Consider the following 27860-nt stretch of genomic DNA (forward strand, 5'->3'; position numbering starts at 1 on the left):
GCCATCTAGAATTTTTCAAATACAGATTTTCCCAGTACCAAAGAAATATGATATTCAGCTCTTTGCCTGAAAACTCCTTGTATAGCCAGCATGAAAAATCAATTGTTTACAGTTTTGTGCTTGTGAAGCAGGCAAAGCAAAGAGAATTACTGTAATAACCAAGCTTTATGATCAGTAACACATAACACATTCAATTACATTAGCTTTTGTTTATGGGAGAATAGCTATTTTCTTGTAAATAAATGAAATAAGATCATTGTTCCAAAGTTAGATACTATCCCCTTGTTATTAAATAGATAAACAGTCACAAATATTATTATTCTTTATATCCAGGCTATCAACATTAAAGTAGCTATTTTACTTCAGATGTATAAAGTAGTGTGGTGTTTTAATATTGTTTCATTTTCATCGGTTCAAAGTGTTACATTTACTTCTTTCCTGAGTGTGCTGGATTTGAGAGATTTTTTTTCCCCTGAGTTATCAGAATTTCTGCTTGCTCTTTTTCTTTAGTGTCAAAGAATAAGTTCTTTCCTTTTTATAACCCGTATAGTTTTAAAATTAGCATAATGGCTGCAGTATACATGCACATTTTGTACAATCTAATTTATAATGCTTTCAAGCATATTAAGGAATACAAGGCATACACATACTTTTCTGGCTGAGGCTCCAAAGCAGCTTATAGGTCACTTGTAGGTTGGGGGTTTTAAAAAAATTCTTTTTTTTTAATTACAGAGCTTCCGAGGACACAGACCGATTATGAAAACAGTCTGACCACAAAGATGTTCTTATTCCAGTTTGTCAACTACTACTCTTCATGCTTCTACATAGCCTTCTTTAAGGGTAAATTTGTAGGTTACCCTGGAAATCCAGTTTATTGGCTAGGAAAGTATCGCAATGAGGAGGTAAGAATGTGTCAAAGTATTTGTTTTTAAAATCAGGAGACATTAGTTCAGGTCTTCTGCTGTAGTTATGAGGGTGTAATGCAAATGTATAATATAGTTGTACATATCTAATGTAAGGGTTCAAAAAGTGACTACCTCCCAGGCCACATGCCTTATATAGCAGCCCCTAGCAAAAATGGGATTTACACGAGACCAGTTGGATTAAGAAATGTATTTTGAAGACCCAGACAATCTTACTTTCCCATGGCCCAACCATCTGTAAATAGCATAGAGGGGAATGGGAGAACATCATCAATATCAGTTCTCCTCTTGCAAAGCCTCCCTGTTCTGCTGAGTGTTCCTTGTTTGATGACAGTACAGTACAAAGCTACGTAACTTTGCCTAGTATTTCAGTCCTTTAGTGGTGTCCTGTCAGCTTGCATGGCAATCATTTATGGCCTGGAATTGGCTTTTGTGTAAATTATTAAAAAGGTTTGCCTAAGTAGTCTTCTTGTATTGCTTAAAGAAATGTTATCATAATATACCAGGAATTCATTACTTTAAATGCTCCTGTCATGCCTGAAAAGTTCCCCAGCTTCCAGGTTTCCTGTCTCTCCCAACCTTTAGTGTGATCCAGGTGGATGTCTCCTTGAACTCACAACTCAGCTTGCCATCATAGTAGGAGGTAAAGCAATCTGGAATAACATTCAAGAAGTGCTTCTTCCGTAAGTTCACATTATTAAGTATTCTCCTTTTCATATTTGAAGGGTGAGATGCTGCTTTTGCTTAATGTATGCAGGCATTAGGTCATTAAATCTGATAGGAGCATGTTGTATTCCAAAAGAATAAGACCAGTCTTTCAGGGCCTTTTTAGACAATTTGGATATCTGCAGTCTGATAGTTCTGAGCTCCTGTCTCTGTCGTTCCATTGATTTTGGTTCTAAACAGAAGCGCTTCCCTCCTCTGCAAATCAGGCTCAATGTGTTTCAGGCTGGATACTTAAAACATAAGGCAATAAAAACTCTGAAAATGTTGAACTAAATACTGTTGCTTAATACCAAATGGAATGACTTGTTATACATTGGCCTTTTTAAAATCATGCATAATTTACTTATTTAACTCATTTAGTTTTACAATAATATTGACATTCATAGTCCCCATATATTCTCTTTTAGTGATGCAGATCTCAGGAAGATCTTGTTTTCTTGTAAGCAATAAGGAAAGTGCTAACAATGAATACCCTCCATGTAGTTTAGATGAAGATACTAGCCAGTACTCTGTTCCTACTCCCAGGACTTTTTCTTTATTTTATGCTGATCAGTGACTAGTTATCACATGGAGGAGAGATCTCCCAGTTTGCTTACCCCCTGCTGAACGACCTAAACACCAGGCAACAACATCACATTCCCTCCGGCTGCGGTTCTTCTGAGCCCATGAATTATGCCCCTTTGCTGACAGTGACCCCACTTCAAGGTGTGTCCCAGATACTGTAGAGCATTGAGGCTCGGGTTCTTTGCTGAGATACGAGTTCCTGCACACCCAAATACTCTGTATACGCAACTGGTTACAGGAGAGAACTGTGAACCTCTCCCTCTAGTCAACATCCATTAGCTGGAGGAGGCTTCCCAGAACTTAGCATTCTTGCATCAGCCATAGACAACTGACTCCCCCCATTCTGCGTACAAGAAATACATTCACCTAACTGGCATTCAGAATTGCCTTCCTGAGATGGCAAATAACATTTAGGTGCTGAAATGCGAAGTATCACTTCCGGATCTAGTTCTTGACTAATCTCTCATGCTACATTTCTGTAACTACGAGTAGAAGCATTTTAGTCTTGTCTTTTTTGATGGACATTTCTCCCCTCACCCCTTTTTTTTTCTATTTGAATGTGATTCTTTGACTGCGGGAAATAGCTACACCCAATTCATGTGTTTTCTTAAATTCTCATGCAAGCCTTTCAGATCGGAAGGAATTAATCTTTCTCACCACAGGCCTACATTTGATTTGATTTTCTTAAACTGTATGTGGTCACGCACCTGTACAACATGAGTATAAATTACTGCCATTCCAATATGCTGTCCTTTTGCACCCTTATTTATGGTTATAAATAACTGCATTCAGGATAAAGCAACAGAAAATCATACTCATGTTTGAAGGAAGTTTTCATTAATTCAAGAACTCAAAAGCCACTGTTCAAAACTGTAATGGCACAACAGTCAGATCTTTTTCATTTACTGAACTTTTAAGGTTATTTTACCAATGTTAGTGGTCTTTTTCTCCCTGACTGATAGTTGGGTTAAGAATCTAATCGGAAGATATTGTGCAGCTGCTAGATCAGAAAAAATTGTTCCACGCTGGGAACATGACTACCACCTGCAGCCCATTGGAAAACTTGGATTGTTTTATGAGTACCTTGAAATGGGTAAGTAGCAGTTTAATTCTGCTTATTCTACAATCTGTACTGGATACAAGCTTGCTTTAAAGAAAATACTCATACAAGCAATGCTTAATAGGTTTATAGACAGAGGAGACAAGAATGTTTTAGCAATCTAAGACAAGTTTTGATGAGCCATTATAGACAGCTCTGCTAGTTAGTTTGGCTAGCTTTTATTAAGCAACTAAGCCTCAACTCAATTTGTAACTAAAAGACACAGCAAGTCATTGTACAAGGGGTTGTATTCTTGCTTCTTTTACCCCATCATTTGGAAAACGTATCTAGAAGCCAGAACACTACCATCTTCTAAACCATCTAATACTGCAGCAGCAGATTCCTCTGTCAGGCTGTTGGAGATTTACAGGCACTTACTTGTTGCTCTTTTCTAGGGAGCTGGCAAAACTCAGTGTCGTTGCCACTAGCCATTCTATAATAGAATTGTAAGCACACTTGTTGCAGTGTGAGCACCTGATTCTTGGTTTAGGCTTTCCAACATAGCACTGAGATAGTCATTAAATTTTCAAGTCTAAATGATGAAAAACCATAAGAAAGAAATGGATATTTAAATACTCGGAAGAGTTCCTTCTGATGAGTTCTAGCTTTTCACATTTTCCTATCCCTCCATCTGGCAGTTTTTTTCAGTCTTTTCATTCTCAGTACCTTTCACTATCTTTCCAAACGTTACTGTGTTCTGCTCATATGTCCTCACAACATAGATTGTCTGAACATAAGATTTGCTAGGAACTTAACCACTCATTCTTGTTGCCCTTTCTCATAGTTTAATGTATATATTTTCATATCTGCTTATCTCCATTAAATTAAAACCTCATCAACATGTGTAACGTCTCCCTTTGACAGTTATACAGTTTGGATTTGTCACTCTGTTTGTGGCATCGTTCCCACTGGCTCCTCTTCTGGCTCTTATTAACAATATGTTGGAAATCCGATTGGATGCGTGGAAGATGACAACCCAGTTCAGACGCATAGTTCCACAGAAAGCACAAGACATAGGAGCATGGCAGCCAATCATGCAAGGAATAGCCATTTTGGCTGTGGTTACCAATGTAAGTACTGTGTCAGCAATTCCAAAAGATAAAATACCTTCACTGCAAGTGTTACATCCAAACATGGGAATGCCATGTGTGTCAGTGCGTATCATGCCAAAGTGACTACAGGTGAAGCACTTAAGCTGTCCTAAATAAATTATGATCTTAAGTCCCTTAAAACTTTAGCCCCTGTGAATTAGGCTCTTACTTACTTTTCGGATGTTTTGGAAACAGAACATAGTTACTGTCTAAAACATTATATCTAAATAAAAGAAATGTTATTTAGAATTACCAGAGTCTTCAGAAAAATCTGTGTTACAAATGAAGACTAAAGAGTATCTTTTCTAAAATTATAGCACATAATAGAGAGAGATATTTGGAGAGTCTACAAGTAAATGCATGAATTTTAAAAAAAAGTTGTAATTAAGCTAAGTTATTAATGGTAGTTTTTTCTAATTGTTACAATTATTATGGTCATGTCTTCTTAGTTAAGTTTGGCTTTAAGCAACTTTGCATTCAAAGCAGCAGTTCAACTTCTTTCCTATGTATTAAAAATACAATGTATGCTGAGTCATAGTTTCAGTGACATTCAGGGCAGAGTTAAAGTTGCTTTGGTGGCCTAAAGGTGACTCTGACATGTGTAGGCTTCTCTGTTAGGAGGGTATTTATGCCCCTGCTTTGGATTCTGCAGAATAACGACCCAACAGTAGTTTCAGGTTATCTATCACTATCCATTGACAGCCCAGCTGAGGCTAACTGGAGATTTACAACTTTAAGAAGACTAACCGACTCCAAACTCATATTCCTCCCTACATGATTACATACTTACACCCCTCAGGTGACATCTCTGAACACATGGATTTCTTGATTTGGAAAAGTAGTTTTACATCTTGGTTTTAGTCTCTCTCTGTCCCTGACAAGAACTCCATCCCCATGTTTGTATGACTGTTTACAGCAGGCATGTTTCTTCTAGTGCAGCCTTTTTTGGAGATCTCACATGCTAGATACAGTTAATCTTGGTATAAATGTAGTGCATTTGCCAGTAACATCAGTGACGTTATTAGCATAAAGGATGCACAGGATGAGAGATGGTCATGTTTTCTTTCTTTACCTTTAAATATGTTTTTTTTCTTGTTTGGTATCCAGGATCTACTATAGGCTGTCTTTGCTTTACCATCCCTGCCTTATACTTGATGATTGATTCTTTTCTTAGTACACAGAAACTGTATCTGTTGTTCTCTTTGTAACTGTTACAGCTGATTAGCAATTACACCTTTATATCTTGTATCCTCTTCCCCTTGGTATATTATCTTTGTAACACCTGCTAGGTTGCTAGTAACTTTTGCCTTAAACTATCAGTTTTGAGACTTGCCACTCAGGCACTGGACCTGCTATTGCATGGTGCCAGAGCATCTGTTTTGGATCTGAAGATTAATTTTAATTTGTTATAGTATACATGAAAAACTGCGCTGGATATAGGTTGGGAAGGAGAGAATGCTCTATTTGTTTGTACTTCTGTACTGGATTCTAAAATGCAGCCCACAATTCAGGAGTTTTTCCTTTAAAAGGATGCTGTAGAATTAGCTTTCGCATTTCTGCCTTTGTACCTCTCTGGAGCACATCTGGAGATCATTCCGAAAGAGGGAGAAGGAGACAGAGTTCAGAGTTATGCTTATGAGAGATCCGGGGCCTTGCAAAAAATCCAGTAAGAACAACTGTTAAGTTGTGTAAATACTGTATTCCAGCCTCTTTTTTAAACAATACATAGAAAAAGCAGCAAACTCATTTGGTTCAAAGGGAGAGGGTTTTGTTTTTGCCTTACTGTTTAGTTGATATTGGTTAATTTGTGATCTGCCTGGATGTAAAACTTTATGTGCTAATGAACAGTCGGAAATTATAATTAACTAAAACTTTTTGTTCTTTTACTTAAGTTAAAAATAGAGTAATTTAAGTGTGACATATTTTCCTTGCAACTGCAAGACACGGTAAGAGCGTATGTTTCTTTTCAGCCAAAACCACCTACTCTGCATGTAAATATAAGCAACACACACTTTTAACTTCATTGCACACTGATGTGTAATGCTTAAAAACAGTTTTCAAAAGTGCGTGCCACCTACATTTCAATTAAGCCAAGGTACACTACAAAAAAAATCCTTATTCAAGTACTTATCCTTGAAAATTTTAAACATGTTTATTGTAGCCTTAGGCTGCCTCTCTTTTCTTTCTCACCAGCCGAATTAATGTTCTCTCAATTGAACTGAAACCTAACAATCTTCTGTGGAGCCAGATGAAGATTTTAGACCACAGTCTCATGCTTAAGCATTGTTTCTGCAACTTCTGTCTTATAGTACCTAGGATTTTGCTTGTCAGGTACTTCAAAGTAAGCCAACTTGAAAGATAAGACGTTAGAGTATTGTTCAACATTTGGCAGCAGTGCTACTTGAGGAGGAGTGTGTCTTGCCCCCTTTTCAACATCTTTCCCCCTTCCTTTCTTTCTTTTCCCCTTGCTGATCTCTCTTGGTTTGTGCTGGCACAAGCACTTTTACAAAAGCATGGTGAACCAGACTGGGGAAGAGATCCAGCCAAGTTTCCCAGCCAGATCGGTGCCATGATCTGATCCCCTGCACAGCTGCATGAACACTTGAGCCAGCACAGGGCATAAGTGAATGGCTGTGGGTAAAAGGCAGGAGGGATGGTAGCTATTTAGGCTGACACTGCTACCAAAGTGTTGTTTGAGGAACAGCAGAGAGGTGTCTGCAGATTTCTTCACCCTTTATCCTCTCTCCCCTCCCCTTTTTTACAGCCCTTACAAATACCTCTTCAGGTTGGGGCTCTCCTGCTGGAAATGGTGCACCAGTGTGGACAATTTTTGCCTCATCCCATGAACATAAGGGAATATAGCCTGCAGGAATTGCAGGCTGGCATGACTGGGGATAAAATGCAGATAATCACCAACTCTTAAGTTCTTGTACATCCCATTACTGATTCTTAACTTCGCCCCTTCCTCTGTCCCACACCTATCCTATGGCTTTTTTGCCCCTTTTTATATATCTCTCCCTCCCTCTCTGTCATCCCATCAGCTCCGCGCTTCACATCTTTCTCTTCCATTTCTCTGTATTGGTTCTTTCCGTTCACATTTTGAAGTATTTTTTTGCCATAGGACAAAATACTGCTCTTGGAGCCATGGAGTACAAATAATCACTAAGTCCTAGATGCTAGGTGCTAAAGAAGCCTGTGGAGCTGAATTGGCTGGGCAGCCTCTTGCTAGGCGCTCAGCTGCAGATCTTACCAGTGGAAAGCCTTCCCCACAGGGAAGTCTTCCAAATATGCAATAGCCAAGGAGGATAGTGGATTAAATATAATTAGCTTGTCCTCCAGAATAGGATGTTTTGGGCTGTTCGTGAGTTTAAAAAAGACTTATCACAGTAAAACCACCGACTGGATTTCCTACCTAGTTTGTGACAAGCAGAGTGAGTAGGACAGGGACTCTCTTGGGAGCAAGATAACAACAAGTGGTCATGTCGTATGTAGAACAGCCCTATGCAGTGCTACTGAGATGATAGAAAAATGTTCTTGGCATCAAGAACAGTTTCCACATGTACTGACACTGAAACTTATGAGGCAGCAGCTGCCAAGATGAATTTGGGCTGGCTCTCACCTCAGAAAGAGTGGAATGTTTCTAGAGTCAGAGATGAATCAGCTATATTTACATATAATTTATCTTATTCTTTTACTCAAACTTCAGGATTCCTGGTGAAAATTGGTTTACTATTACTAGAGAACTCTTCTATCATTTTCCATAAGATTCATCAGGCAGGATTTCCCTAAGCATATCACAAGTACATCTGATAGCCAGCATGTTTGCTGAAGGTTACCTTACAGTAGCATAAGCTGAGTTTGGTTGCTGACCTGCATAGCATGTTCATGAGGAAGAAAGCTTATTACGGTGCAACTTTTTAAAGGCATCCATCAGAGGTAGTGTAATTTAAAAGCTATACAGAGTGCACATTCCAGAAAGAGACTGTTTTATGCCTCTGAGTATGCTCATTTACAGAGGGAATCACTGACTGGAAAAGCATATATTTCTATTTTTCTATTTATGGGAAATTTTGAAATAGTATGGAAAAGCTTTGCATATTAAGGCTTGTTTCTTAAATGGTTCTCTGCTTTTGTCTTCTTTTTCTGAAATGCAGGCCATGATAATTGCTTTTACATCTGACATGATTCCTCGTCTGGTTTATTACTGGTCCTTTTCAGTCCCTCCTTACGGGAATCACAGCAGTTACACTATGAAAGGCTATATAAACAATACACTCTCTATCTTCAATATATCCGACTTCAAGAGTGAAAGCAAGCCATTTCCCCCTTTGTTTGTGAACCAAACGACATGCAGGCAAGTGTGGAATAACCATTTTTTCTAATGATAAGAGCAATAAATACCATTCAGTACTATCCAAATAACCTAATTTTGTTAAAGTAGCCAATAAGAAATGTTAAAACACAGTAAAAGGCAGCGTAATTTGAATGGCAGAACTGAGTAGCAGTCTTTGCCCATAAGTCTGTGTTAGTCAGAAAATATTTACTTAATTTTGTTTTCCCCATAATTGATACAGTCTTCAAAAAAACACTTTAAAAGTGATTTAAGCCATTTTTAACGCAGTGGCAATAAAAGGCATTTGAGCCAAATATAGCTCATTCTGCAGATAAAAAGTTTACCCATCACTGAAGTTAGATGCAGCTAACAGTTCCAGCATGCGTTAAGCAGGGACGTGTCTTGCTCCATCCTCTGGCCATAGTGCATTACTGCAGAAATTCCCAAAAGTAGTTCCTGACTTTCCTACTTTGCCTTCAGATACCGTGATTTCCGCTACCCTCCTGGTCACCAGCATCAGTATGAGCATAACATATATTACTGGCATGTCATTGCAGCCAAGCTGGCTTTCATCATTGTCATGGAGGTAAGTGTATGGAGTTTTATTTAGATTCCTCTTCATTCAGGAAATCCTTCAAAGACATTCTGTCCAGGCAGACCTAAAAGCTCTGTCCGAGCTTTTAGTTAGCAATGTCAGCTAGCAGGGACAGGATCTCAGGAGGTGTAAATTAAGTGTAGCATTGTTAGAAAAAAAAGTGTTTGAAGTCATGACATGAGCTGAGGATTGCCTCACATATTTGCAACTTTTTTGCTCAAGAATTGTAAAATGATTTTGAGTATCAGAAATAGAGTCATACCAAAAGTATTTTTACGTGTTCTTAGGGGAAGTTTGTGCACAGCCTCACAAACAGACATGCATAATACATGTGCACTGACAGAGTGAACTGTGTAAAGACAATCACTGAGAGAAGTGAGTCTTTAGATGAGCCTCTTTGGTTAAAAAGCAATTACTCCTTTCTGTGCAGCTGGAGTCTGGGCTTATGGAAAGAGAGGAGTCAGTCCAAGGTCAAGGGAGAGGAATACTAGGTAAATACTGAATTATCAAATGTATTTAGGACCTAATCCAGGGGTTACTGAAGTCATCAGAAACACCTAAATTTTTAGAGCAGAGTTCTGATAGCAGAGAATGTCTGTAGACCCGGGGTCATTTGAACAAACCTGAAACAGTTTTAGAAGAAACTGTATGTAGAAAACATACTCCCATAATGTGAGGGAAAAGGAAAGCACTAAGTACTAGGGTTCTCCCAAATCAAGCAGAGAAGTCAGCGTTAAAATCAGGATTAGAAAATTAGAAATTCTTGCATATTAGTCTATTCCATTAATTCTTGCAATTATTCTATTCATTAGTCATTGCTGCTTTTTAAAATACTGTTCTACTATAATAGCTAGATACTGGTACAAAAACAGACTTTGAGTCTTAAGAGATAATGTGACATTTCATCTGTAATAATAATAATGTCCTTTTCATGCTGACTGACGTTTTTTCATTTTCACCTTCCCCAGCATGTCATATACTTTGTGAAGTTTATTATTTCATATGCAATACCAGATGTATCAGAAAAGACCAAGAGCAAGGTCAAACGAGAGAGATACCTAACACAGAAACTCTTGCATGAGAATGATCTCAAGGTTGTGAAAAAAAACATGGGGAAGATAGCCGACAAAATTTTCAAAGGAGTGGATAGCCCTTTCCGACCTAAAGCTGAATAAGTACTTTTTTATCTGGAATAAAAGTATTTAGCCAGCTTATACTTGTCCACATGTTCGCCACAGCTAATCAAACTCTTTGGATTAATTTCCATTATTAAACACTGTTTCTTGCAACAATACCCTGCACATTTCCCTGTTTCCCATAGGCAAATACAACCACTGAGACTCAGTGAAGAATTAACAAGTTTTTTAAACAGCTTTAGTGTGACATACTTTTCTAACATAAAATGATAAATATTATTTATCAGCATAAGAAGATGCAGATTAATTTTGAAATGCATAGAGTGCTTTCCACTTCATTTAGGCATTGGCTATTTGATCTGTTGTTCAACTAGACTAAAACTTGAAGAACCAGAATTGTTTTCTGTAAGACTAACGCCGAAGAGTTTTGATCACACGTGTAAACACCAAGTATAAAGTGAAGAGGAAAAGCCAAAATATGAAGGAAAGAGAAGGAAAATACAACTCAAAATCATGTTGCTAAGCTATTGCAATTGATACACTAAGCGCTGTTGTGTTCTGCACTGAATTAGATATGCAAACTGGAACTTAAATGGATAGCAAGATATTTCAATTAATCATGGACTTGGATCACAAGAAGCAGCAAGACTGGAAGCCCATCCTGTTCATCAATCTCTGTGTGAACAGGAGAATTGTCTTTGAAATCAATGCCAACAAAATGACTTTACAGCACTGAGCAAGTAGAAAATCGGGCATTTTGTCTTTCCCTAGTCAATGTAGTTTCATTAGTTCACTTGGCCGTTCTGTTCTGAATGAGTGTAGACATGAAGGTCTCTAACCTGTAACAGTAGTAAGTGTTAAAATTCTTTCCATGTACTAAATCAATATTTGTAGAGGGCTCTCTTTTGCATTTCTCCCACACAAGAGGCACCATTCACTTCCCTGGTAGATTTCACCGTGCAAAGGACACGCAGCTGGACCTGTCGTGGTACAATATCATATGATGAATTGAATTTGGACATGACCATGAATCTATTGAAACTGCAGATTGAAATAAACAATTTAACATGCCTTAACTGTGTTATGAAACTTCACATAACTAGGAGGGGGCTAGAGAGGCAGATAAATTTGCTGAGCCATTGGTCATCTTCAAATTAGGCTGCATAACTGCTTGGTGATTTTGTGCATTCCAGATTAAGCATGTATATAGAGCTCAACTTTGAGTATACAGCAGTGATCTTCCAGATTATTAACTTGTTTGTCTTCTAGTGGTTCTAAGGGACCAATTCCTACAAATTCTGAAAACAGAAATCTTGTTAAAAAAAGAAAAGTGTGTCTGTATTCTGTAAACCTGGTGATTACTGAAGGGTTTGTAATTTTGTACTCTTAAATGTAACTCATATACAGAATTCCTAGGCAGATTATTCATATAGCTATTTGCATATTATGAAGTTTGCAGAAACTAAGTAGCATTGATAAGGTGTATTTTATTCCCTCAGTAATCAGAAGGAATCAAACATTTGAATTTTAGAAAAAGTTTAAAATAATGCTGTGTGCCTTAAGCCTGTCCTTTGAAATGATGTTCAGACCTGAATAGGTAGCACATGGCAAGAGTTCTCTCTGTATTCATGATACACAAGCTCTCATTCAGCAAGGCTTTGCAAAGCAATTACATGGAAGAACATGAGAGGAAATCTAGGTTCAAAAATGAAACTAAGGATGTAAGATGAAAAAAAAGAAACTCATAGGTTCAGGAGAAAGCTTATCTTAGAGGCAAAATAAAAAACCAACATAGACTGACTGTAAATGATTGTCAACCAGAGCAGTGCTAGAACCAGCTCTTCTTTTCACAGAAAATTTTACTCTTTGCCAGTTGTTTTGGTTTCCAGTGAGAATCACAAGACTTTAAAATTCCCAAGAATCAAATATAAATTTGGCAGATGGACAGACAAACACTCCTAACTTTCTAAACAGGACGTAATTTCTTATCAAAGTATATCACCTCAGTACTGATTTGACCTTTTCAGAACAAAATGCCAAACTTCTTTTTAAAACAAAATGTTGTCAGAAAGACCATCTCATGGAACAATTCTATTTAAGCCATCAGGATTTTCTTGTGCAAAATGAGTTATGCTAGAAAGTCCAGTCAGCTCCATGCAAACTTGGAGCATTTGATTTTAGCTTTGTACTGCCACTTCTCCTGCTGCAGTAGTATTCAGCTAAGAGATTTCATTTTCCTATCAGTGATCACAATGCCAAAGTGCCTTACATGTCCTTTCAGGTGCAGTGTGAAGGGCTGGGGCAGGCCAGCAGGTATAGTATGATAAAGGCAAAAAAAAAAAAAAAAAACCCTAACAACAACAGCAGAGAATGGACCATCTCAGGTAATTCTTTGGTCTTAAAGAAACACTTAGTGCTCTCTTTAACAGGTAAAGAGACTAGGAAACAAAGGAATTAAGTGCCTTGCTTGGGGTCACACTGTGAACAGTGACAAAGCTTAAGACTGATTTTAAGGAGCGCCTGATTTTCTGCACCTTTTTTGGTTCCTACAGCCTCTCTCTTTGTCTCTTTCTACATCACTTGGCAGCATGTCCTGAAGAGGGTGTTGGTCATGGACAATTTATGTTCTTAACTTTAAAATAGTGATTTAAAAAATTGCTACATCACCAAAGCACGAATCTGTGTGAACTGGGATCCTCCTGTAATAAAAACCTAGTCATCTTTAGGTGTGTGTCTGCATTAGCATTTTTGTTCAGATCCAGAGCGTGTTTTTGAAACTAGCCTTCCACTTATCCCGCTTGCTGCACTTGCTGGGCCATGGTTCACATCACAGCCTGGTGTTAGAGCACAGGAACGCGTTCCTTTCAGCTGAAACTAGACCAGAAGATACATTTCAGATGTGCTTATAATTGTCTCTGACAGTCAACAGGCATTTAGTCCGCAGGTCTAAACTAGAGCTAGTCTGAAGAGAGCAGTGACTACTGAGTGGCCATCAGCTCTTTAACATCAACTTTTTGCTCTAATGATTTGATTCTGATATGCCATGTTAGTTGCTAATGTAACTGTAACCTTTAGTTTCAGAAAGCATTATATCAGGGACTCAGTTCATTTTGCCATAGGCCCAGTGTTATTCACAGAATGAGAGAGAGAGAAGAGGAAAACTACCAGAGTGCCTCGTGACTGCATTTTTAGCAGTTTGATCTCTTAAACTGTGCAATTTATGTAGGCTCTACCTCCATCTGCTAAGATGTGCACTGCTTGTACACAGTGAGTTCTCCTCAGGTTCATCAGGATAAAATGCTTGGGGGGCAGAAGCCAACATAAGAATATTTGTAACTTTTTTTTTGCTACTAGGTCACTTTAAGAACATTTAAAAATCTGCCTGAAGGGAAAATTAACATTTGTTTGAAAATATGAATCAGTTTTACACGTTTTAGACTTCATATGTGGGCCAAACATGTATGTGTACATGTCTGTTAAGTCAAGAGTGAATTAGGGCTAGTCATTGTTTCATTGCCTTAGAGTAAGATAAGAGCAACGTAAATTACAGAACATCATTGCCACTGTTTTAGATTGTGTATGTTGATAAAAATCAGCATGTAAGAATGTATGGTTTGTATTTTCTTCTAAGAATGTTTGCTATTAGTTTCTGAATTTTTTTTATATTTATTGTCATTAAATAAAGTTTATTTTAAAGTAATAATACATTTGATGTTGATTAGCATTGTTTGTTTTTAGATGAATGATACTGCTGCTGCCAAATGCCACATGTAAATTTTTATATCGGGACTGTCTAATTTCAGTATTCCTCCTCTTTTTCAGTTTTTTGCCATTAAACTGTGTTACTGTTACTCAAATTTATCTCCTCTTCTGTTTCTTTTCTGTATCCTCTCGATAGAACTCATTCCTTTCAACACCAAGTCAATGACAAAGACAAGAGGGAGCGTTACATTCTCCTACAAATAAACAGTTTAGATTTTTATACCCTTCCACTCCTATCATGATAAGGCCTGCATTATATTTCAGAGTCATGATTTATTTCTTGATCCGGATCCAGTCTGTAAGATGCTCCCACCTCCAGGCAGTCTAGCTTTTGTGTTCCTTCTCAAGGAACACAGCCCAATCAGCAAGCACATATTGTGTGCCTGTCCTCCACTGGGGAAGGTTAAGGGCTTCATTTTGACTTAAAAGTGATGACTGGCAGAAAGCAACCAAATCTGTTTTCAAATCTCACTCCATTTATCACTCTCTCTGTCTTGCCCTAGCACCCATCCAAACAGTCATCAATTCTCTTCCATTTCTACTCTGATTCTTCCTCTCTACTTTGAGGAATCCCCTTTCCAAGGCTTAGAGAAAAGGGAGATTTGAAAGGCATTTTAAGCAGAGACCTTCTTTGCATTGGCTTTATTCCTCTGGGATTCCCAAGATTTGTTTTAAGTGTAACTCTATGGTAGTTTTACCAGCAGAGAGATAATGTCACCACTTGCTCTACGTTTTCCACTTGCTTAGGTCTATGTGTTAAAAAAGTGCCAGGATCGAATCTATACTACTGCCTTTGCAGAGAGACTTCCTGCAGTGACACGCTCGCATTGATTTGGCTTTAGTTGGAGTGAGAATAACTACAACTTCATGATGATAACAGGAGTTGTTTTCCTGCAAGTAGGAGGATATAGTATAGGCCACATCTGTATGAAGCAGGATGTGATTTTAAATCCTTATTAACTCGTATCTTTAAAACCCCTCTTAGAACAGGTTTTAATATTTTACTAGTCAATATACAAATAACCAAAGTAGCATATTACTTCTTCTGTTGTTGCCTGCTTATTTTTAATTCTTTCTGCCAAAGTGGAAGAATTGCTCTTTTTTTGGATGACCAGTCTGTGCCAGATCAAAGCAAGCTACCTTGCGTCACCTGTGGTACACCCCACCCATTCATTTTACTCTGCCTGTACCTCATAGGAGAGTTCAGCAAAGGTGTCCCTAAGAAAGTATCACCATTTACACCAAGTCTGTATTTTTCTTTGTTATGCCAACCTGTTGTTTCCAATCCAGTAAATAAATGGGCATTTCTTATACAGGGAAGCAGGGCTGGTGGCTGCAAGCTTTATTTTTATTTGCATTTGTATGGACCTCAACCATGGATAAGTAACAGGTACACAAAGCATTGAAAAGAGGGGTATGCGTAAATTCCACATGCTTGGGGGCAATATTTGCCTCAAAAGAAAAAAATAAATCTTAATAGCCTGATAATAGTATTGCATTCTTTTCAGGAAGTTTGAAGAAATAGGGTTTTATTTACAAGCTGGAAGTGCATCAAAACAAGAACCTTTTACAAGTTTTTTCTGCAATGGTTATTACATTCTCTGACACAATTATCCTTTAAAAGCAATGCTAATCTCAGGGTTACAGAAGTGTATGTGTGAACACATATCCTGTATCATCTTTCCAACACACACACATACATACACACACATATGCGTGTGCATGTGTGCTCTGCCAAGTATGAAGAACGTAACTCGTGATGTCTCATAATGCAAGATGCTCTTTTCCAGTAAAGAAGAAAGTCTTCCATCCAGTTGTATCAAGATGTATCATTCTGTATAAACACATAGGATATGTCAATCTCCTGAACGCTGACGTGAAAGAGAAAGCACACAACACACAAACCCTGGGCAATATCTCGCCAAGTCCCATGGTGCAGCGAGCACAGGCCTGGCCACCAAAACAGCGAGAGCTTATAGAAAAAATAGAGATCAGACTCAAATTGCTAAACTGTACAAGATTAGGGAACTTGCAGTCAACTGTGATAACTGTGAATACAGTCTTTTGTTTTTAAAAAACCCATTCAGCACCCTTGTAAGCCTCCCGAGCGGACACGGCCAATAAACAGGCGCTGCCGCTGCCGTGGCCGCAGCCACCTGCCGGCTCTCGCGTTACCTCCCCGGTCTCCGGGACCCAGGTCAGCTCCCGGGAACCAAGCTCCTGTTACAGCCGCATTGTGCTCATTCGCTCAGTCATTCTCTGAACCAGTCCAGCTGCTCTGAGCCAAAAGAAGTACGTGTGAGCCCCTACGACCGAGCTGCTGCAAGAGCTTTGTTTGCTTTTACTCTGTTCCCTGCTGGAGGCTGGAAAGTCAGGGACAAGTAGCGACAAACAGCGTGCAGCTTGCATGTCCATCCACACCACCGAGGCTCGATGACGTTCAGGGTTTGCCGGGTTCTTGGCCTTTACGGCTTGTGAAGCAGCCTGGCCACCACGGGGTGAGCCAGGGCTTAAGGTTATTTGTCTCCTGAAAATATGCAGGTGGCAGCGCTAGCCTAAGCAGGCCCGGCCCCTCCACCTCCTCCCAGCCACCCTTGGGCAGCCTCGCGCCACCGTGTCTGTTTGCGCAGCTGCGTGCGGAGCGGGGAGCCGCGTGGCAGCTGTACCAGCGCAACCGGCAGGATTGTGCCGGCAGGAAGCCGGGCAGGGAGCGGCAATAGCCGCCTTTGGCTGCAACTGCATAACCCCAGCCAAAGAGGGGCAAATCTTGCTTTGCTTCACCTCCCTGACCCACAAAATCTACCAAAACACAGCCAAGTATGTTCTTACGCCATAGTATTTTTTTACGGAGTTAAACACAAGGAGAATTCCCCGGCTGTCCGAGCTGACAGCGCCACCGAGGGGCCCTGCTGCGCCTTCAAGAGGTCTCAGTCTCAGGGCTTGTCTGGGCACCTGCTCTTGGGCTGCTGAATAGCCCTGTTTGGGGAGAGCTCTTGAGCCTGGAGCTCACCCTGCACCCTAATCCAGGCATACTGGCAGGTTTAGGCAAGCCCTCTGGCTGTTCTCTGCCTTTAACGGCATGGAAAATCGTATTAGATTGGGCAAAATTGGCAGAACTGGGCCCTGAACTCTATTTCTAAATGTAGGTTTGAAAAAAAAATATGGCACAGTTTTTGCCGAGTCAACCAGTGCAAAACATAAGCCGGTGTCTGACAGCAACCGGAGGCGGTGGAAGTTCGGCGGCTGTAGCTGGCAGCGGTCCGTTGCGCCGTTCGGACACAAGGGACGGCAAAGGGGATTTTTTTGCAGGAGGTTTTGGGAAGAGGCAGAGGTCGCGGGGTGAGGGGGAGAGCTGCTCCCTTGTCTGTCGCCGAGCCCCGGCTTTACAGCGCTGACACCTATTGCAAAGCCGCAGCTGAAAAATTCTGTCCGTATCTGCTGTTAATTAGTAACTGCTTATTTCGACCTGGGAAAGGCAAACACGGCTTTGCCTCTCCTGGAGCGCGGTACTTCCGGATTAGCGGCAGGTTGTCGACCTATTGCAGCGCACAACAACTTTCCTTTAGAGACGCTGATGTAGCTTTTCCTTCTCTTAAACAGGTACACGCAGGAAAACACATTGCGTAATGTGTCGCTGTTCCCACACGCCGCTGCAAATAGACAAATAAATAAAATGCTACTTTTGTGCTCTTTGTAACTTAAAGCTTTAACCAAGAGGCATAAATCCAGAAAAATAACCTGAGCAGATTTCTTTCCCTGCCAGTCTGCCCCCATATTTTTTCCCCAATGATCTATGAGGAAAAAAAAATGTCACCATCCCCCAAGAGGAGCCATTAACAAAGCCTTTCTTATCTTGCAGCTAAAGTAATGACATCTTATTGACAGCACAGCAGAATAAACAATGTCTTATTAAAAGCCTCAGTGCTGGAGGATTTGGGCTGTCCTGGGGACTTGAGACCAAGTAATGAAAACAGGTTTTGCTACTAAATCAAAGACAAGGGCTGCGCTGGCTCTCCGACGGCCCTTAGCAGTCCCAGAGCCGCAGAAGCGGTACACGGCTCACTGCGGTCTCACGCGCAGTACGAACGAAACCAAACACGGGGACCTCACTACAAGAAGGATGCCCAAGGTGGAAAGCAGTTAAGTGAGATCTGCAGCACATATGGGAGCTGTGCTGCCACTTTTTCTCGTGACTGTACACGACATATGGATGGGCCTGAGAATACAAATCCGTCTGTTCCTTACACCCCGTTTTAGCCTTATATGAGTTTGTAAGTTATTCGCTAATTTTTGTCCCATAATTCTGCCTTCTCAAATCAAGTGGACCAGCTGCAGGCATTTTTGAGGACTGAACCGAGATAGTGAATTGGGGGTTGTTTTTCGTGATTGCGTAAGATCTTATTAAAATTATTAATGTACCTTTGTTCTGTAAGTAGATACTTCTTCACGCAGGCTCCGCTCAGTGTCCTGGGGATAAGGAGATACCGTTGCAAACCAGACAGATATCAGAATTAGGCCCATTGTATGTATATGACATTGTACAGCTGAAAATCAGTCAGATATAAAATGCAACCCTACCTCTCAAATTCTTCCAAGCAACAGGGCGACGCAGACAACAGACGTGCTGTAGAGCAGCAGCCCACAGTTTAAACTGAGCTGAGCCACAGATCACGGCATCCATCAGGCCTGTTGTGAAGAAAGCAGGAAAGTACACACTTTTTTACCTCCTCAATTTTGTTCTGGATCAGTGAGTCCAACTGACTCCCACTGGCCAGACCTTCCCGTTGCAGCAGCAGCACGGTGCAAGCCATCCTCACCCTCACCCAGGACGAGCCGCAGCTCTCGCAACGCCGCTGCCTCGCCGAGATGTGTCCTGCCTTGCCTGTGCTTTTTCTCTCTGGAAGGAAGACGTTATCGCTTTTGTTTATCTGTGTGTTTACAAGCCCATGCATCACTTCTGTGCGACACCAATACATAACGGACTGACAAGGCAAAACGCAAACATACATTAAGAAAGTGGTGGATTTATCAGTATTAAATTTAACAGAGCTCAGATTAAATACTACATTTATCATTGGGCAAACAAAGATAAATATTAAACCCTGTCTTTGCTAGAGCTGGAGCAGAGCCACATGCGATGTCTTCACTTGGGAGCATGCACCTTCGAAGCGCCCCGGTGGGACCAGGAGGAGAGGGAAAAGGGGCAAGATTCAGGTCCCCAGAGGAAACTGAGCACTACCACGGTCTGGGCATCCGCTAAGGAGCGAGGCTTCAGGTCTGGGAAGGGCTTTACGGAGAGGTGCTAACAAGGCTTTCCTCCTCCCCACTGGCAAACAATCGGCCCAGGGTCAGTGCTTCCATTTCTCAGTTTCCCCCTTCAGTTCAAGCTAAATGCTCAAGCTAAGAAAAATCTGCTAAATATTTAAATAGACTTTTTTAATAAAGAAAGAAAATCTTACAATTACTAGGCGGCTATTTCCAGTGGTTCTCCTTCCATTTTTGTTACTGTAGCTCCCAGCCATGGACATCACTGACTCCTCCTAAAGAATAATTGCTGTTCTGGAGGGCAAGGGATAGACTGTGGGCTCAGACAAGTGAACCCAAAGAGACAGTCTTCAGCACGAGGGGCAATACCGACCTCCATCGTCTCCATTCAGGAGATTGCCAGACAAGCACAGTTGAAAGCTCGCTTTAACCCTGAAGTGGATTTCTTGTCCCCTCTTCAGATTCAGGATTGTCAGATTTGTACACATGACCTAATAAGCATATTTTAATTTGTCTTGTTTTTAAAAAAATCAGGACCACACATTTCACCCACTTCCAAATCCCAGAATGGGTTAGACTTGGCAAAAATTTCTGAATCTTTGCTTGCTCCTGGTGTTTCTGGTTTTCACCTCGTCTTGCTAAGCAAGAGGCCACCTATATTTGCAGCTTGTATCTGGTAGCCACAATGGCACCAGGGCAGCTCATCTCCTCGGCCCCACGCTGGTGGGCTCTCATGACATCCCAAAGCAGCAGCACATGCATAAAAATCCACCACCACCAAATCTCAATCCCACATTAGGCCCCGCCAGCCTTAGCCATAAGCCTAAACACTTACTGGTTTTCAGCTCATGCACCTTGTTTGCTTTCTCTTTCCACTGTGACAGGAGTTTCAATACATTCAATATTCTCTAAATGCAAACATCCCCATTTGGTCCATCCATAATTAACCATGATTAGTTTGCTTTCATTTCACAAATCAAACTCATAATTCAACAAGTACAAAATTCCACAAATTAATGCATCACTCCATGAACTTGCTTCACTTATAACTGTTGTCTAGCCTTAAATAGGATTTTGACTTGAAAGGTCAGAGTGCCCAGTGTATAGGCTTTTTGGATTATTCAGTACTGGAAGGGTTAGAAATTTGCATCCACATAGTTTGAAGAAGTTATATACGTCTCAAGAATCTTAAGCACTCAGTTCATGCAACTCCTTAAATCCAGGTTACCGAATCATTTGTCCTGAGCCATGTTTCCAATGTTTGAGTGAAAAACATTACATATGGTTGCAGTTTGTAAAACTGTTAAAGCTGAGCTAAGACTAATCAAATCTATTTGGCAACTCCAACTACAGCAGTTTAAGGTACATCACTGCTTTCTTGATACAGACAAATAGCTTTCCGAAGAGAATATCTCATGGTCAGTATAGCCAAGTATTAAGGCCCACCCCCCGACACATACACTTTTTTTTCTAGCAGAAACACAGCAGTTATTTGCGCTCTGCATTTCTAAAGCAACTTCCTAATCAATGGGGCATTTCCATGAAGGGCAAAGTTCTCCAAGAGTCTCTGGAAATGTATTTTGCAGAACAGCCAAAAAGCTATCTTTGCTTTCCTCTTCTCCAAGTGTCAGTTAATGCCACGGATAGTTTTGGATTTAATAGACGCAAAGAAAACGGGACTGTGCTGCCTTCCAGGTCAAAAGGTTACAGCGCTATTAAGCCATGCTGGAACAGGACATTGGCCTGGATTTTTGTTTTCGTGAGAGAAAAGCTGCACTCAACTTTCTGAACAGGGAAGATAATCCCAATTATTAATGACCTGAAGCTATATTAAAAATATAAACAAAACACCATTTACATGCATTTCTAAACTAATCATAACTAGAGAAAAACAGTTGTTTCACAACAAAACACACCAATGATCTGGTGAGTGGTAAACAGTTGTATGCCTTAGCCTTCAATCGTTAAGGACCTTCTCTCCAAAGTAACACAGAAATATGTAGTCCAAGGTTTTTGAGGTTTTTGTTTTTCACTTCTCTTGTAAAAATTATGTTACTAAATGTCTTAAACTAATGGCTGGGAAAACAAACTTTTCTTCCAGACTAATACATATCTTGGTGCATGTGGAAGCCAAACCGAACATGGACCAAACATGATGCTGCCTCCCTGAGCCATGCTGCAGATGCTGGCACGCTGCTCGTGTTTTGTGCCCGCCCCTTGCCTTTTGGGCATTCCTTGAGCCCGGCAGATAGTGCAACTACTTAAAAGCACAATGAGAAAAAATGGGCAGTGAGGGCAGAAGGAGAGGCAAGCCAGAGGGCCAAGTTTCACCTAAATCAGCATGATAATCACATTTCTCTGTAGAACATTATCCTTAACAGAGGTTGTTCTTAGCCTGATCCTTAATAAAGAGGATAATAGCTGATGAGAACAACAGTCACAGGAGATATTTCTAGTCAGCTTTTGTTCATGTACTTGGCCAGTTTATGTGCAGCCTAAGGGTATAAATAGAGAGACTATAGAGGGGATTAACAGACTTTCTTTGCAGCAGGGCTCATGTGCCAAAGCGATGACTCTATTAGCATTGTTTCCCCTGGAAGGTTTGTTTCACTCTCGCTTTCCTCAACCAGCACAAAGGCACCAGGCGCTTTCCTGAGGCTCCCTTTTCTCCTCTGAAGAGGAGCTCAGCTTCGCCTCTCAAAGCCATTGCAAAGCTAAACACTCTGGGGTTTATCCATCCACCTAGGAAAGCTCAGCTTGATTTTCCACCTCCCATTTGTAGACTATCACCAGGAACAGGTTTTCTGTTTGGACTTTACTCCCCTACAAGCTCCTCCACATCGATGCAGCAGAGTCACTTTTAACTTTGACTTGAGAACACCGAATATTATTTGATGAGTAGAAAGTTAATGATGACTTTGGCCTTTTAATTACCTATGATAAGAAGAGAACATATACAACATCTCCTAGGTACAGTCACACCAGCACCAGGTGATAGAGGATGGGAAAACTGGGGAGTTAAAGGCTGGCCTCACCTCCCCAAGTTTTAGACCTCTGGAGCATAGACATTGATATCTGAGCAAGTGACCCTGGGATCCCTTGGTAAGTAACAGAGAAAAAACAGGCACTTTTCAGGTGTGATCCATCTGGTCCATTTTAATCCACATCGGAATGTGGTCAGTCAACCACACCTGGAGGCAAAGAGGCACTACCTCACTTGTCAGCATGTGACCGGATGAGGTTGTAGTTCAGCTCCAGTCTATCACACACAGGCAATTTAATCTATTGAGCCTTCAGCTTATTAGCCTTTTTTTTTCAAAAACACAATCGCATCTTTGCAAAGTTTCTCAGAAATGAGGCATTCCCTTTGGAGGGCAGGTCTCAGGAAAACACACAAATGTCACAAGAACAACGGGGGTGGCCCAGCAGAAAGGCTGGTCACTCCCCTTAGAGCGAGCGTCCGTCACCGCAGCGGTGGGGTCAGGAGCTCACTGTGTGCTAGGCACTTCACAGGATCCAGCAAAATGCCTGCACATGTGTTTAAACATGATCACAAGTTTAAACGCCTCTTTGGATCAGCTCCGTATCCCCAGCCCGCAGAAGGACTGAGCCCTTACAGTCTACAGCTGACAGCATTTCCAGAGTTGTATCATTAACCAATTTGAAAAATGGACTCTTTTGACTTTGACCATTCAAGCGGCGTGCAAAGTCTCAGTGGCATGCCATGGTCACCTGTACGATCCATTCTGATGTACCCAGCACTAAATTTAAGCAATTAGAAACAACAGTGTGAATTACAGGCTAATAATTTATCCCGGGTGCATTGTGCAACACCAGGATGGAGGCCGAGAGCCGTCTAAACAGCTAAGTGTGAATTACTACATCGTAACTCAAAGTCAGTGGTATCTTTTATTAATCATTTATGGAGCTGCGTATTATTAATATATGCAGAAGCAGCTGTCTCTTTCTCTGGTGGAATCTGCTTTTGTGAGCGATCTAGGGGAGACCAAGGAGATTAAGAAGCAAAAACCCACGATCTTCCCGAACAGCGAGGAGGAGGGCTGCAGAAGTAGGTCACAAAAGCCTCGCAGTAGGTAGACGGGTCCTTCCCTCATTAGTCTATTTTTAAACATACAGGACTGAATCCTTAGCTGATGTGAGGAAATGTGGCTCCACTGACTTATATGTAGCCAAACATTTTGACACCCCTTGAAAATCTGGCCTGGGCTTATTTAAATGTAAAGAGATGAACCCCCAAGCAATTACAAACCCAAAAAATATGTCAAGTGTGCAGTAACACAAATCAGGATGTGCAACGTACTGGAATACCCATAAAACTTGAATATTCTTCAAGACACGGGGCCAAAGTGCTTTTACTGCTGCACAATGAATATATTACAGAGTGGAGCTGTCTCTATGTATTTATAAAACAGATATTGCCTTCTTATTCTCTGGTTCGTGTTCTTTGCTTACTGACACATTAGACCTGCCCTCTAGGACTTCTCCCACTTGAGGACTGAATCTCTGAACCACTCTGGAAGATTAAAAAGCACTCTTGGTATTACAGAAATCAGTTCCTCCTATTTAAACACATAATTAATTTCATGGCAGGCATTTCCCAGCATTTTTTTCTTTTCAGTCTATTTACAGTGCCTGCTGTCTGCAGCGCTTTCCAATACAGCAAGACCAGCTTGTTTAATCTCCTAACATTTGTACATCAATTACTCTGTGAAAAGGCAACTTTCAGGAATGAATTATCAATCTCTCAGCTACCTTTAAGCTCAAGTGAAAAAAGAAAAAAAAAACAGCTTTTTTTTAATAGAGCTGAATAGGGAACATTTTCCTCCTCCAGAGAATTTTTATGATGCCAGAGTGTTTTAGATTCCATAACTAGACAAATCCAAGATCTTGGAAAGTTTTTCACATGCAGATTTAGAAGTCTGGAATAGGAGTAAAGGATTTTCGCCTGGGATTGGGGGAAAGCAGATTGAGGTCCTCATGCCAGTGAGTAATTTCGCTAAAATGATTTCATCAAAAGATATTCAGACACTCCTTCCCAACTCCACCCCTATCCCAAATAGCCCCTGCGCAATTTTTTGGGCCTCCTCCAGTGAGGTTTGGAGCCCGCCAGGCTCCGGTTTGAATCAAGGCTTTGAGCACCCAGAGGTGCACCCAGACACTCCCCACCGCAGCGGAGGGGAGCGAGGAAAGGTCCTCCCCTGCCCCTCACCGCCCTCCTCCTCCTCCTCCTCTGCCTCCCAGCCAGCACCAGAAACTCCCTCCTTTAGCCAAGCATCTTTTTGCAAGGGCTTGTGTGTTTTAATAGAAAACAAAAAACTCATATATTTTGCATGGAAAGATTCGATTCAGATTAATCAGCTAATTGATTTCTATATATTCATTTACAGATCTTTCTTACAGTGAGAAGTGAAAAATTGATATAATTCTAGAAAGTTCTAAGACTAAAGTATTGCTGCTAAAATGAATATAAATCTATAATATACACCGGGTGACCCCCAAAGTGTGGCTCTTCATAGCTTTATCACACGATGTGACTGAAATCTATAGTAAAAATACAGATTTTATGTGACTCTTTCTCATTAGTGATGTTAACGTACGGTTTGAGATCATTTATAGTGTGAATGATGGTATACCGGCTAGGACTGAGGGTTGTAAGTGTCAAAGAGACTCTATTTTAAGACTGTTTTCATTTCCCTTTAAGCTGATTTTCTGGGCTTTCTATCTGCCGAGAAGTGTTTTGAGGTTTTATTCTTGCTGTGAGGTTTGAGGAGAGCCTATGCAGTACTTTATTTTTCACACACGCGCACACACACACACACACACACACACACATGCACACATATATATGCATGTATGTGTATACATATATATAAATATATATATATATAAAGGGTGGGAAAAGTACCATCAGCTTTGTAGGAATCAGTAAGAAAGCTGCTTACAGGCTTTTGAGATTCACACCTGTAAACTTCAGTGTTTAGATAACTTTGTGCTGAAGACATCCAAGTGCTTTGGGATCTGTATCTTCACTGTGTACCAGATGTGGCTAAACACATTTTCAGGATTATAAATGAGGAAAAAAACACTGTAGAAAAATAACCTTGCTATTGTTCCAGAAACTTGAGTGCTTGCTACCTTTACAGACTTCCGTGATATTTTCTGCTGTTTGCTTGACATTTCTTACCGGGGCCTTTTGTAAGTTGGGAACGAAATGGGGCGTGAGATAACTGCACTGAGCGAAGCACAAGGTTGCAGCGCTTTTTAGAGCCTGGGTTTGCTTTTAAAACTACTTCATTCATGGTAGGACCAGATTAAGTTTAATAACACTAGAGTGAGTGCGGCGAGCGGCCTCGCGAGGCCGGCGCTAAGCCCCCTGCGGCGGCAGGAAGGTGTGCGTGTGCCGGCAAGGGCTTCTGGCCCGACCCCGCTCATTTGAAAGCGAGGGAAAGCAGAGCAGGAGCATGGTGTCTTTTTCTCCGTGAGGTACTGGCCATCCTAAGACAATCTTATACTTTTTTTTTTCCCCTCCCCTTTGCACAAAAAGCTCCCATCCTGCAATTAAAATCGCCCTCCGAACTCATCGCCAGCTTACAGCCAACACGGGACCGCCTACAAGACCAGAGCCCCAACTCCCGGCCTCCTGCCGTCGGCCACATCCTTGGAAACCGCCCGTTTTCCCCGGCAGGACGAGAGGCGCCGATGCCCGCCGCGGGCGCCCCCGTTTTGGTTTCCCCTCCCCTGCGCTGCGGCGTTCGCGCTGCCTGTAAAGCTGCTGCTGAGCTGTGGCTGAGGGCACGTCGCGCTCCTGGGCGGCGGGGTCTGCAAGCCCATTTTCTAACCACATGCTCTACCGCTAGCAGGATGAGCGCTCTGGGAAGCCTTTAAACCATCCTGCATACAGCTGACTGGGAATTTTTCAACAACACCTCTTTTTCTTCCAAAAAAAAAAAGAAGCCCCAAACAATTCATCAAAGGGGAAACCTTCAGCAGAAATGCACCCGGTGGAGCAGAGTGGAAGAGAGAGGAAGAAATGGCACAAAGAAAACACCCTTTTTTTCCCTGGAAAAGATGGAATTGCTGGTGAAGTCCAGAGAGACCTGGACCCCCCCCCCCCCAAGACTTTCACCTGCAATAACCATCAGCTCCACAGCTGTGAAATTCATCCGGAAGACCCGGCCTGAGGCTGAGTCCCCCGGGCGGACAGAATCCAAATTAGGTCTTAATTTTTGACAGCCAGGTAACGAGCTAACACCACTGCAGTGGCTAGCTATACCACTAGGCTCAGCGCTGCAGGTTTGCCAAAACATGTCTGGATTCCTGGCTTTAAACTGCCATTGCAAAGTTGCAAGGTTTTCCCTTGCTCCAAAGTTTCTCCTGTATAAATATGCTGGAAGTGATTATCATGGGGAAATTAACTGCTTCCAAGAGCTTATTTTCAGTAATCATTTCAGAAGATTTTTTTTTTTAATGATAGCATGTAAAAATTGCACTGTACAGACACTTTGGCTGTAAGAAATGGAAGGTTTCACAGGTATTCTCATATTACTGATGCCATCAGTCTGGAAACACCAGCATCCGCTCGCACTATGAAGGATGCTCTGAAACAGGAGGCCATGAGGACTAGCCGTGGGAGACCTCTGCCGAGCCGGCAGCACCCGGGCCGCTCACCTTCGGACCCCGCTGCTCCTGGCCCAGCAGCCGCAGCCGCCCCCTGGCAGCGGCCGGGGGCTCCTGGAGTCTTCCCTGAGCTCATTTAACTCACTAAGCCTGCAGAAAAGCAAAGGTGTTCAGCTTGTCCGCCCACGGCTGTACCATGCAGCGTGTCGTGTCAGCGACAGCCCAGCCCTTGGGCTTGCAGATGGGGGTGGCCGAGAGCACAAGCGCTCTCCGTTGCTGCAGGCTGTCCTGACGTGAAGGCAGGCTTTGCTTTGGGTTTAAACCCACTTACCAGTATGCTTTTCTGAGGTTCAGTTGTGGAAAAAGCCACTACCGCAGCCAAGGTGTCATTTGTATATAATAAAGTGATATGTGTAGCACACCTGTACGGTCTATGTACTAATGAATAAGAAGATTTTACAAGGATTTTACAGGGATGTATTCTGATTTTTGCAAGCGCTGCCATCCTTTTTCCAAATTGAAAATCAGGAACGATAAGAGACTGGGCTGTTCTCTTCCACCTTTGTGATACATTTCTTCTGAAACATCTCCCCAGGACTAGTAAATGGTAATTTAATGGGCTGTTTCCTCCAATATCCACCTTTTACTGGCTAAATGCAATACAATTCACCTGTCTGATGGTTTGGGCGAGCAATTCCTCTTTGCGTAACTCAAAGCCCGCAAGTCAC

The 27860-nt window shown here is 41.4% G+C and overlaps 1 protein-coding gene and 1 long non-coding RNA gene across 5 annotated transcripts in view; one reads left to right on the top strand and one right to left on the bottom strand.

Moving 5' to 3' along the window:
* Nucleotides 1–14324, top strand: part of ANO6 (anoctamin 6) — an 80913-nt gene extending 66589 nt beyond the window's left edge. For all 3 annotated transcript variants that reach the window (XM_068933874.1, XM_068933867.1, XM_068933858.1), the window contains 7 exons: nucleotides 733–902; nucleotides 1509–1606; nucleotides 3176–3306; nucleotides 4177–4382; nucleotides 8558–8757; nucleotides 9217–9322; nucleotides 10300–14324. In XM_068933874.1, the coding sequence (XP_068789975.1) occupies nucleotides 733–902; nucleotides 1509–1606; nucleotides 3176–3306; nucleotides 4177–4382; nucleotides 8558–8757; nucleotides 9217–9322; nucleotides 10300–10506 (1118 nt within the window). In that variant the 3' untranslated portion in view covers nucleotides 10507–14324. The remainder of the gene's footprint in view (nucleotides 1–732; nucleotides 903–1508; nucleotides 1607–3175; nucleotides 3307–4176; nucleotides 4383–8557; nucleotides 8758–9216; nucleotides 9323–10299) is intronic.
* A 1217-nt stretch (nucleotides 14325–15541) lies between these two features.
* On the bottom strand, nucleotides 15542–19128 carry LOC138066237 (uncharacterized). Of its 2 annotated transcripts, none has more exons than XR_011139468.1 (4): nucleotides 19047–19128; nucleotides 18808–18915; nucleotides 18649–18696; nucleotides 15542–17879 (listed from the first exon to the last, which is right to left on the bottom strand). It is a non-coding gene; the product is annotated as an uncharacterized lncRNA (long non-coding RNA). The 2 variants fall into 2 exon arrangements; XR_011139470.1 differs by having other exon boundaries at nucleotides 19007–19128.
* Between the last annotated feature and the right edge of the window lie 8732 nt (nucleotides 19129–27860).

The sequence above is a fragment of the Struthio camelus genome, chromosome 1, assembly GCF_040807025.1.
Source record: "Struthio camelus isolate bStrCam1 chromosome 1, bStrCam1.hap1, whole genome shotgun sequence".
NCBI lineage: Eukaryota > Metazoa > Chordata > Aves > Struthioniformes > Struthionidae > Struthio > Struthio camelus.